The sequence below is a fragment of the Bison bison genome, unplaced genomic scaffold (assembly GCF_000754665.1).
Source record: "Bison bison bison isolate TAMUID 2011002044 unplaced genomic scaffold, Bison_UMD1.0 scf7180017864183, whole genome shotgun sequence".
Lineage (NCBI taxonomy): Eukaryota > Metazoa > Chordata > Mammalia > Artiodactyla > Bovidae > Bison > Bison bison.
Genome location: NW_011494755.1, coordinates 6,778,044 through 6,790,562, shown reverse-complemented (window position 1 = coordinate 6,790,562; position 12,519 = coordinate 6,778,044). Strand labels below are relative to the sequence as shown.

General features: G+C 41.8%; 1 protein-coding gene across 1 annotated transcript in view; it reads left to right on the top strand.

The window, feature by feature from the left end:
* The window catches only part of TXNDC8 (thioredoxin domain containing 8 (spermatozoa)), a 32,408-nt gene extending 20,220 nt beyond the window's left edge, over positions 1-12,188 (top strand). Inside the window, exon 5 of the mRNA XM_010843559.1 lies at positions 12,085-12,188. Within this exon, the coding sequence (XP_010841861.1) occupies positions 12,085-12,147 (63 nt within the window). The 3' untranslated portion in view covers positions 12,148-12,188. The remainder of the gene's footprint in view (positions 1-12,084) is intronic.
* Positions 12,189-12,519: the final 331 nt, after the last annotated feature.

Sequence of the window (12,519 nt, the reverse complement as noted above, 5' to 3'; positions counted from 1 at the left end):
AACCACCACAACCACCACTGCCACCAGTGAATTTACCCCCACCTGTCAATAGGAAGGCTACCTGTAACATTCACCATTTTCCTGGGGTGGCGAAAAATTAAGTTCAGTTCTCTGAGACCACTTCCATAAATGTTCTCCTCTTTCTTCTGGCACGGCACAACTGAAAATTGACTTATTGAAGCAGTTAACTGCTACTTATCTAGTATTTTTAAAACCCCTAGAATTTAGCTGCTATGAAGAAATGTTATGAGAAATGTCTTTACATTTCTGGTAAAACATCTGGCAAAGAGCCACTGTCCATTAATGTCTTTTAAAATGTACACTGTATAAAAAACCTTATGGTAATTCCTCATAGGACTGAGAGTTAGGGGAATGTTTGCCTCCCTTGAAAATATGATCAGCTTCCTCTCATTAGACCAGAAGACTTAGGGAATCCCTTGGGTTTCTCTCTTTTCATTGCTGCCAAAAATCTCAGGATTACCTCTTCTACTCAAACACAGTAGTCTCCCTTACCCTCAGTTTCCTGGCGTTTCCTAACTGCCAACTCCACCCTGGATCATCCTTTAATGGTTTTGTTATATATTTTTGGATACTTTTATTTATTTTTGGCTGTGCTGGGTCTTTGCTGCTGTGCAGGTTTTTTCCTCTAGTTGCGGCAAGCGGGGGCCACTCTCTGATCGCTGTGTGTGGGCTTCTCGTTGCGGTGGCTTCTCGTTGTGGAGCACAGACTCTAGGGCAGGCAGGCTTCAGTAGTTGTGGCATGGGGCTCAGTAGTTGCAGCTCCCAGGCTCTAGAGCACAGGCTGTATAGTTTTGGCACACAGGATTAGTCCCTCTGCTGCATATAGGATCTTTCCAGATCAGAGATCGAACCTGTCTTCCCTGCATTGGCAGGCGGATTATTTACCACTGAGCCACCAGGAGAGCCCCTGGTTTTATTATTTTAGCCTCTTGAGTCTTGCTCATTCAAAATATTCACAAAGCGCATAGACTATTCACAAAATAAAAATTTAAAAATCTAAATCAAATGAAGCTACATAACCATGACCTAGGGTTATGGTGGATAATGGGCCTTCCCTGCTGCTGAAAGTTTCCATGCAGAGGTTGGGTGAACATCTGGCTGGGATGTGCTGTAAACAACAGCTATAATTATTTCACAGTTTTAGGCCAAAGGCCAGCCAAAGCAAATTCCAGGTAATAAATACAGTGGGATTGTTCTTTCCTGCTCTGCCCCTGAGTGTTTTCATCTAGGCCATCATAGCCTGTTCCAGTAAGATTCACTGTGGTTAAAAAAAGAAAGAAAGATAGCATGGAAACATATACACTACAGTGTAAAATAGATAGCCAGAGGGAATTTGCTGTATGACTCAGCGAACTCAGACTGGGGCTCTGTAACAGCCTAGAGGGATGGGGTAGGAGGTGGGAGGGAGGTTCAAAAAGAAGGGGACATAGGTGTGCCTATGGCTGATCCGTGTTAATGTGTGGTAGAAACCAACACGATATTGTCAAACAATTATCCTTCAATTAAAAATAAATAATTTTAAAAAAAACTAAAAAGAGAAAGAAAACAAAAAATAAAAATGCATTCCTCTGGTGTCTTTCAGATGGGACACCCAAAATCTTGGCTGATTTTTGTGACCAGAAGAATATTACACTATATTCTGTTAAGGGTAGTTCATAAACTTGTTTATAGACCCTCTTAAAATCCAATGGAGACTATAAATTCTTTCCATAAGAATATATGTATGCACCTAAATTGAAATGTGCATATATTGCTAGGCTATTCGGTGAGCCTGTGAAGCCAATCACTAGATCCCCTATGTTTATAACATTGGTTCCAGACTGAAATTGGTAGAAGTCTGTGAAGTAGAGAAGGAAGAGTAACAGAGATTTGCCAGGTCTTAGTCAACTGCTTAAATATGGGCCAACTCTCAAAAATTGGTTCCATCTTTTCATCTTTTGGGCTTCCCTGATAGCTCAGTTGGTAAAGAATCTGCCTACAATGTGGGAGACCCTTGTTCGATTCCTGGGTCAGGAAGATCCCTTGGAGAAGGGATAGGCTACCCACTCCAGCATTCCTGGGCTTCCCTTCTGGCTCAGCTGGTAAAGAATCTGCCTGCAATGCGGGAGACCTGGGTTCGATCCCTGGGTTGGGAAATCCCCTGGAAAAGGGAAAGCCTACCCACTCGAGTATTCTGGCCTGGAGAATTCCATGGACAGTCCATGGGGTCACAAAGAGTCAGACACAACTGAGCAACTTTCACTTTAACTTTTTCATCTTTTGATATGAGAGTAAGATGGTTTCCCAAAGCACTTAGGAAAGCTGAGAGTGAAGGGATGTAAGTACATATATGCTAATAAATGAGTTATTCACAAATGAATAATTCAGAAGAACTGAGCTCTCATTGTAAGTGAGAGGAAGATCTTGCCCTTATGGGTGTGAATTGTGGGCTCCAGCTGAGGACACGGACGTCATTTTCAGCAAGCGCCCTCCTTGAAGGAGGCACAGAAATGAAAAGAATCCCAAGTGGGCAGCACCACTGGGTGCCGGAAAGAGGATAGGGTTGGAAGCAGTGGTCACATACTCAGCGTCTTCAAGGGCCAGGCAGGGACAATAGATGAGATAGTAGAAGTGAGGAGAATGGTGGTCCCTGGAGAATCACCCTCCCAAATGGTCTTTGTTCATCTTCATAAAAATGTTAAAATGTATGACATCAGATTTCAAATACATTATTTTAATGCATTTGAATGTGGTTATTTAAACAATGTATTGATGGACTTATTGGATATTGCTGGGGGAGAAGAAGTTTGCAATCACATAACTTTATTCCAAATAATAAAATTGTCACTTTATTTGTATTAAAAAATATATATATATATATATGCTGCACCCTAAAAAAAAAACCAAAAAACAGCATTGACCCACCACTCCAAAAAAATGTCTGTGGCTGACTTGCCGTCTTTGGAATCAAATGATCGTAAGTTAAATTCCAGGTCTGCTTCTTGTTAGTGAGGATCTTGGGAATGTACCTTAACCACCTTTAGGCTCAGTTTCATTCTTCATAGCGACAACATCATGTGTCTTTGAACCTTGATCATGAAAATTTGTGACAATGTAAATAAAGTACCTCACGCTAGACTTGGTGTATACTATGAAGTGTAGCTATTATTCGAGCCCTAGGACCTAGCTGTGTACCTATCTCCCTGAAAATTTATATGTAAATAGAAATATAGAAATAAAGGTTATTGGAGGGCTCTAAAGCTCTTTGAGTAACTACAGTATGCATTTAAGCTAAGTCATCTTAGTATTCTGGAGTTACCTACCCCGTGGTTTCAGTCTTAATAGATTGTGGCTTCTTAGGTGGCCAGAGAAGTGAAGAACCCACCTGCCAATGTAGGAGACATGCACGATGCAAGTTAGATCCCTGCGTCAGGAAGATCCCCTGGAGGAGGGCATGGCAATCCACTCCAGTATTCTGGCTTGGAAAGTCCCATGGACAGAGGAACGTGGTGTGCTCCTGTTCATAGGGTTGCAAAGAGTTGGACACGACTGAAGCAACTTAGCCCACACAGTTACAGAGGCATTCTGCATGAGGGGAAAAAGTAAAGAGCTTTCACATGGTCTTCAGGGCTCTGAGAGGTGTCAGTGCCTAGAAGGGGTTACGTATCAGCCCCATGAGCATCTAATGTGTTGGCAGAGATTAATTGACTGGAGGAGGCAAGAACTAAGTGAACATGAAGGGAAAGTCAGAGAAGTACAGCAACTATTTACCACCATTTAGCAATCTTGCTAAAGATTGCTAAAGATACAGCTCTCAGCTTTAGCAACTTAAAGGCAGTAATTATTTGTGTAGTATGTCTTTTCTCCAGGGCAGGGTTTTGGGTGAGGCAAGATACTGCACTTACTGGGTGGAAACGTTTCTTCATTTGAACTTTTGATGTTTTGTTTATCATGGTTTTTTTTGCATTAAATTTTAATACTTTTTTTAAAGTACTAAGATATTATTTATCTTCATTACTAACATTTTTTGGCACCCCTTAAATTTTCCACCCTAGTCCCAGCCCTGTTCTTCTCTGAATTTTAAATTTGTTGAAATTATAGGGAGTGTTTGATTCAGTGATTCACAAAAGTTTTAACAAGACTCAGTAAATAGCATGTTATATTCATAGCTAAGATTTATTACAGCAATAAACATAGAGTTAAAGCAACAAGGGAAAAAAAGATAGGCATTGTTGGAGTCTAGAAAGGTCCAGCACGAATTTCTGATGTTCTTCCTTGTCCAGGGCTACTTAGCAGTACCTAAGTTTCTAAGTACCCCTGGACAAGCACTCCCTAGCAGGAACTTCAAGGATATGTGTGGAATATCTATGCCTAGGGATGCCTTTTTGAGTCTCTGGGTCTGAGTTCTTTTATATGGGGACTGGTCACAATGACATAACTTGCTAAGCAACCATTGCTTCACAACCAGCCATAACAATGGAAACTCAGCAGTAAAACTAGGTGCTCATCATCATTATAGATGTTTATGCAAAGCAGCTTAATAAGCCAGCAATGGCATAGTCCATTGCTCTAGAGATATATACTACAAAATCATCCATCACTCACGCAAGAAACACTTGGAGGACCACAGTCCCCAGGACTTAGTGAAGTCATGGTTCTCTTGGAGACACACCAGGAATAAGCAACCAGCCCTGTTACATTAACCTTTGTTCTCACATGGATTCATGTGGAAAATTGAAGTGTCACCTTTATTAAAAGTAATAAAGTGCTAAATTGTGGTAATTGAAGAACATGGCTTAGATCCATGTCAAAAGACTTTGCACTAGATTCTTGGAACCTAGACCTTGAGATGACCCATCTATGGGTGAATCTGGAACTGCAGAGGACACAGTTAACCCACCCAGGTGGAGGAAATACTACTGTTTTTGTAATGGTGAAAAAAAAAGTGTTAGTTATTCAGTTGTGAACGACTCTTTGAGACCCTGTGGACCGTAGCCTGCCAGGCTCCTCTGTCCATGGAATTCTCCAGCCAAGAATACTGGCATGGATAGCCATTCCACCCTCCAAAGGAATCTTCCCGACCCTGAATGAACCTGGGTATCCTGCCTTGCAGGCAGATTCTTTACCATCTGAGCCAAAGGGAAGCTGCTTTTTGTAACTATTTAGCCCCCAAAGGGAGGGTGATAGCTTTTCAGAGCTATCTTTAAAAGGCAGATATTAGGCTTACTTCCAACATGCTTTCCAGAAGGAGACAGACCTGTCCCTTGAGTAGACGCTCCTAAAAGGAAGAGGAGGACAGGCATGAGCTCATTCCTTTGTCTTGGCTCAGCTGATAAGCTTACCTTTGAACTTAGGGAGAAGAAAGTGAAGGAATATAGTGAACAGGTATATTTTCCCAATGCTGGACAGTTGAGCAGATTGCTTAATAAAAACATAAAAACAATAGTATATGCCATTGAAAGGAATGGCTCCAAAACTATTTTTATCCCCAAGAACAAAATTCCCTCCCACTCTTCCAGTAATGGGCAGGATAACATTTTCTCTGGCCAGAGTCCAAAATCACTTGTCATACTTTCAATGTAGCTTAACATAAATTCCTACAACACTAGGTTCATGCCTCTTTTTTCCCCTCCAACAGAAAGCCACCTTATCCTGAGTGACTGACTTTCAGGCAGCTTCAGTTGATGGCATAGTTATTCACAGTTGGCAAACTATGGCCCCAGGGACAAATCTGACCCTCAGTTTTACTGGGACACAGCTATGCCCATTTGTTTAATTATGTACAGCTACCTTTGCACTACAATAGCTGTTTTTGTTGCAGGAAGGGGGACCCCTTCCAGGGCCTGAGAGTGGCCTCTTGTCTAACACTCGGAAATGAATTGTCTGAGGAGATGCATGTGTTGAAAAGCAAAAGATTTGATTGGGAAGGGGCGCCTGAGCAGAGAGCAGGAAGGTAAGGGAACCCAGGAGCACTGCTCTTTGATGTGACTCACAGTCTCAGGTTTTATGGTAATAGAGTTAGTTTCCGGGTTGTCTCTGGCCAATCATTATGACTCAGAGTTTTTCCTGGTGGCACGTGTATCTCTCAGCCAAGATGGAGTCAGTGAGAAGGATTCTGGGAGGTTGGTAGGACATATGAACTGGCATCTCTTCTCTCCTTTAGACCTTTCCCAAATTCTTCTGGCTGATGTAGCTTGTTAGTACCCCATTCCTTACCAGGACCTCCTGTCATAAGGTAACTCACCCAAGTTGTTACTATCATGCCTAGCCAGCTGGGGTAGTTTTAGTCAGTGGTTCTCCTAATAACTTGAGTAGATTTTTCTTCAGTAAAACAAAGTTTATTGCTGCATTATCATTATAAAAATTATACTGTATTTTCAATATTATATACTTTATAGATTTATAGAGAAAAAAAATGTAGATTTACATAAAAGTTGCAGATAGTACAGAGAGTTCATTTAAGTAGTTTCGACAGAGACCATATGGCCCGTAAAACCTAAGATGGGTATTACCGGGTCCCTCACCGAAAAAGTGTTCACGCCACCAGTGTACTGAGAAACAGGTGCATAGGCAGTTTCTAACTCTACTACAGGAAAATGAAAGTGAATTAGTATGTTATCAAAATCTCACTACTGGAACAAGTTGAGAAAAGGGCCAGTATAGATTAAGGAAAGATTAGCTAACAGATTACTTTATATGCTTTTTTCTTAAATTCAGGTGCAAGTAAGTTCAAGTTGTGTGAAACAGACTATTTCAAAGAGGCTGTGTCTTCTTGGTTAGATTTTGCTCAGCTCCAAAAACCTTAATTTACCTGCTTGCATTTGCAGAGTCTGCCCTGGGTGTTGTGAAAGTGAAAGAGGAAGTGTGCAAATACCTGCAATAAGATGCAGATGGTTCTGAGGAAAGAATGTGTGTGGCTGGAGTCAGAGAGTCAGAGAAAAAAGCCAAGATAGGAACCAACTGTAATTAACCCTATCCACCTCTCAGTAGAAGGCTGAGGTACTTTTAAACATTCCTTTGTTGGATATACCCTTTTCATTTTATTAATCACATATAATGTCTCAGAAGAAAAAGAGTATCATGCTATTTCAATTATAAACTTGTTTTGTTCATACAAGTATTTCTACAGCCCATCCCCCAAGAAGTATCTTGTGTGGGTTAGTTTGGTTGGGCTTTTTGGTTTATGTTGGTTGTTGCTGTTGCTTTGAGAATTTTATGCTGCTGCTATTGTTTCTAACTAGAGATGTCTGAAATTGTTGAACTTTCACACAAGTGGTCCAAATGTAACTTCAGTATTCATTCAGTTGTGTATCAACTGATCAAAGTATTTTATACTTATTCTATAAGGACATCACTAGCCAGACTCTTTGATGTATATTCTTAGAAGTCACTGCCTCACCAGCACCCTTACATTTTCCCAGTGGCAGGAATAAACTCTTTATAGGTGATTGCTTGTCTTTGGCATAAAAAACTGCCTCTGGTTGCACCTGGGTGGTGGGTAAATTGGGGGGGGGGGGGTTCATGTTATTATTCTCTATTTTTGTATATGTTTGAAAATGTCCATAACGGAAGTTTGGGTTTTCTATTTATTTATTTATTTGGCTGTGCTGGGTCTTAGTTGAGGCACGCAGAATCTTTAGTTATGGCAGGTAAACTTTTAGTTGTGACGTATAGAATCTACTTCCCTGACCAGGGATGGAACCTGGGCCCTCTGCATTGGGAGCATAGAGTCTTAGCCACAGGACCACCAGGAAACCCTGGGGTTTTTCTTTGCACTGATTGTTGGATGTAGTTGGTGGTTCTCTAATGCATGAACAACCACCACATATTCCACTGGTCTTTGCAAACTGGAGCTTGAAATTTTCATTAGCAGTCATTACTAGGGTGGCAGCTGTACAAGAAAAATGAAGACGTTGAGAAGACCAAGGTTAACACTACTTCTTAATGCTTCAATGTAGAGCATGCTTTGAGAGGTACAACTAAACATTCAGGTTAAAATGAAAAAATATTTTGGGCAGAAATTAGATATTAATGGCCTTGCAAATATATCCCTTCAAAAGAAAGCTACTTGTGAAATGAGCCCTTATCAGTAAACGGCTCCTCATCTGTTACCTACATTTATTAAACTCCTGTATGCAAAGACCTGTGCTAGACAGGAAGACACAAAGATAATGTTTGCCTTTGTCAGACTGGACAAAGAAAGAATAAGATAGGTAACACCTAATCCCTCAAACTTAGCACTGAGTCTTGGACCCGGCCCTCAAAGACCAGGATTCGACTTAGCTCATTCACTTCAGGGTTAATACCATTCTAATAGAGCCCCTACTCTGGGTAAGGTTCTGAGCTAGATACTAAAACTGTGGAGGAGAAATATAGTCCCCATCCTTGGTCTAGCGGAGAAGATGGGTAATAAAATCAACTCTTGGATTCTGGAATTGCACTGGCTACTCTGAGATGACAGAAAAAGACTTCAGAGAAGCCTTCATGAGTTAAATCGTAAAGGATTACTAAGTTTAGCAAGTGATTAAAGATGAGCAGAAGCAGAGACTTATAAAGTAGCTCTGGTATGAGGTCAGGAATTATTTGGTAATCATACACCAAGAGTATTTAATTATCGCTAGAATATGAGCTCTGTGGTGGGATTTTGTCTTGTTTTGGTCATTGTATGTCTGGATCGAGTAGGCACTTGTTAAGTAACAAATCCAGCTGTAAAGTTTGGCTTGAGTCCAGTTTATGGTAGAGAGCGACTGTGGAGGTGGGAAAGGTAAAATCAAGGAATCCCTGTAAGAAGCTTGAATTTTATGATGATGGAAAAACACTCAAGAATTTCACAAAGAAAAATAGCATGGCAGGATTTGTGTTTTTGAGCTTTGAGGGGAAGAAGTCTCAGGGGCATAAGACTGGAGAAGGAAACAAAGTGTTCAGTTCAGTTCAGTCGCTCAGTCGTGTCCGACTCTTTGCAACCCCATGAATTGCAGCACGCCAGGCCTCCCTGTCCATCACCAACCCCTGGAGTTCACTCAAATTCACGTCCATCGAGTTGGTGATGCCATCCAGCCATCTCATCCTCTGTCGTCCCCTTCTCCTCCTGCCCCCAATCCCTCCCAGCATCAGAGTCTTTTCCAATGAGTCAACTCTTCGCATGAGGTGACCATGGTATTGGAATTTCAGCTTTAGCATCATTCCTTCCAAAAAGCAAAGTGTAAGCTGTTGCTAAAATCCAGGGGAAAGTTGATTGGGTAAAAACCATGGGATTCAGACACAAATTCAATGTCACCTAAAGCCACCAAATGGTTAGCATGAAGAAGACTGGCAGTACCAAGTGCTGTCAAGCATGTGGGGCAAGCAGAACACTTATCCCCTGCTGGTGGAGTTTACACTGATGCAATCTCTTTGAAAACCTGTTGGGTAACTCCTATAAAAGCTGAACTCAGTAATCCCCCCCTTTCAGGTAAACTACAGAATGCAACAAGAATGGGTGTTCATATGCCCCCAAAGATGTCTGCACAAAGGATGTTCCTAGCAGCACTCTGGGTCATAGCCCAGGTGGATAAACTGTGTTATAGTCATGCAATAGAATACTAAAAAAAAAAAAAAGCTGAAAATGAATGTATGGCCGTTACACAGATAAATCTCAGAAACATCATGTTGAGTAAGAAGCCAGGTGCAAAAGAACACACACAACATACTATAGAATTCCATTTATAAAAGTTCAAAGACAGACCAAGCCCACTTGTGGTGAAAAATCTGGAGTAGACTTTGGCTTTGGGCACAGGGCAATGCCTGGGAGCGAGGAGCTAAGCTACATCTACATCTTGATCAGGACATTGTTACACGAGTGGGCTCTCTCTTGTAATAACTCGCCAAGCTGTATGCTGTCATTTGTGCGATGTTCTGAATATATATGAATATTTTAAGTGGCCTCGGTTTCCTGGCTCAGATGTCTGGGTAGGTGATGGTGGCCCTGTATTAGATTCAATGTATCTAGAAGAAAGAGGAGTCAAATTCCATGGTTGCCAAGGCTCTTAGCACATTTGTGGCTCTGGATGCCCAAGTCATAGCATGGGCATACCACAATCCCTATGGTCATGGAAATCACCCCTCCCTGGAAATCTCCCTTTGAGGTGAGCCCTCCTGCTTCTAATACCCCTACGGATTGTGCCACCCCTCTATTCAGGGAACTCTCATCCAAAAAGAGAAGCCCATTTTTAGGGGCCCCCAAACTCTTTGGCTCCATGCTGCTTTTTGGCAGTGGGGGAGATCCTAAAATAAGGAGTCAGAATCAGATCTACTAGAATCATTGCCCTAAGAATGATAAAACAGCATCTTCTAGAGCACCGGGGGTGCGGGGCACTGTCTAGAATTACGTGGCAGCGGACATGGGGAACAGACACACCTTGGGAACTTCTCATCCCTTCTTTGCCAGCGCCTTTCTTCTGCTCAGCTATTACGTGTGCCTTCACTGGAGTCAAGCCACTCCTGAAGCAGAGGAGTAGAGGATAGAGACTCAGGAGGAACCTTGGACAGAAGCCACAAGGAAGGATAAGTGGGAGCCACTGCAAACATAGTTAAAAACAGGGGGAAAAACAGACTGAGACTGGAGTGAACCCCAAGCCTCTCCCACCCCGCTTTCCACCCCAGCATCGGTTAGAGACCAGGGACAAAGTTCCTTTCTGACCAGATTGAGCTGTCTAGGAAGTCCTAATATCCCCAAGTGAAAAGAGTGAAAAAAGCATGCCCAAGCTCCCAGCTCCCAGCCCCCCGCTTCATGGAGCATGCCAAGCAGGCAAAGGCTGGCTTCCTTTGCCTCATCTTGACCAGGAGTTTCCTGGCAATGGGTTCAGTACTTTGGTCAGTTGGCTAAGCTTACCATCCTTTTTCTACCCCTGGCCAAGCTGGTCATTCAGGTGACCAAGTCCTACCTATGTTACTGCCAAGACTTCTTGGCTTGGTACCTCCCCTAGCCTGAGAGGAGCATGAGACTCCCATCATGCCCTAGAGGCTCCATCCAGCTGCCACTGACTCTTAAGAAAGAGCCTTTTGCAGATCCTTTCTGACACCTTCCTCCCCTGGTGGCCAAGGCCGAGAGAACTAGTTATAGAGGAGATGGCTACAAACCAGACAACCCAGATAAAACATGAAATTCTGCACCCACACTTAGGTAACCCTATTCTCGAGAATCAAAAGAGCAATTTGCTGTTATAGAAGTGGATCCCTGAGCGAGCCGGTAAGTGAAATGGGATCAAGACAGAGGCACAAGAGTGGGGTTGACTTTCAAGAAATAGAATGAACCATGATGCCCACAGGTGCCATGCTGCTACCTGGGAAGCAGAATCATTAGATGTGGGCGTAGTATCTTCCCTGTTGCACACTGAGCACTGAAAGTAGTTCTAGACTTTTCTAACCCCTACCCCCAAAGTCCTAACACCATTTCTGGCTGCTGAAACCTCCCTCACTAGAAACTCAAGTCTTCACCAAATCTCAGCTTCAGTTTACCCACACTCTTCCTTTTCTCCAACCCACCTCAAGCAATTGGTACAGAACTGATCATGAAGAGTAAGGGTCTTTAACTTCCATATTTCATCAGATATAAGGTGTTCATTGATAGATGCACCATCCTAGTTCAGAGATGTGAAAAACTGAAAAGAAAATGTGCTTCTTAGAATCATTATTATTACCTGAACTAAAGTCAGGGCATGGGAAATCACAAGCTATTTAACTTTAGGGGATCATGTATATGAATTAGCAAGCCCTCAAGATCAGTGTATAAATGCCCTGAGAAGTTTCAATGATCAGCTTTCCTCATTTCCAGCAACATGATATATTTTAGATCTTAGTTTAGAGGAATATCATGGAAAATTACATAAATCTGTTAGCATAAGCAATTTTGAAAAGGTGCCAAATAAAACATCAGAAATTTAGTGTCTTAATGTGTATTTCTATCTAAAGTTTATCTAATTTCTATCTTGCAGATGATGGAAATGAGTAGTGGATAAATTTATAAACAGGAACAAAATTCCACAAAGCTCCATCTTTGCCATATTTGAACCAATAAATATTTCACCTTTGTGTATTTGTGAACAGATTTTTGAACTTTGTGGAGCTGATGCTAAAAAACTGGAAGAAAAGATTCGAGAATTCATGTAAGCTGATCTCCAAGACAAAATACACTTGCAGTGTTTTAAAAGGCCACAGTGAATGTGTTGTGTTTTTATTTCCAGCAAACATTGTGGTGTTCTATTGATCGCTCTCCTGATGCTTTACAGGTTGAATTCCATATCGCAATCTCACTGCAAAAATCGTCAAAACTCTTGTGCTGTCAGAGATCGTGTCATTTCCATTCTTTTAGCCTTGCACAGCTAAGTAATACCACTTCAGTGAGAAGGTTTTCCAGAGATGGCAGAAGACGGGATCTATCATAGCAATCAAGAAACATATAGAAGTCTTATTGGCTTGATGCACTCCAAATATATAGCAGACTCTTCCCAATTGAGCCATTGTTTGTGGTACAAAATTCTT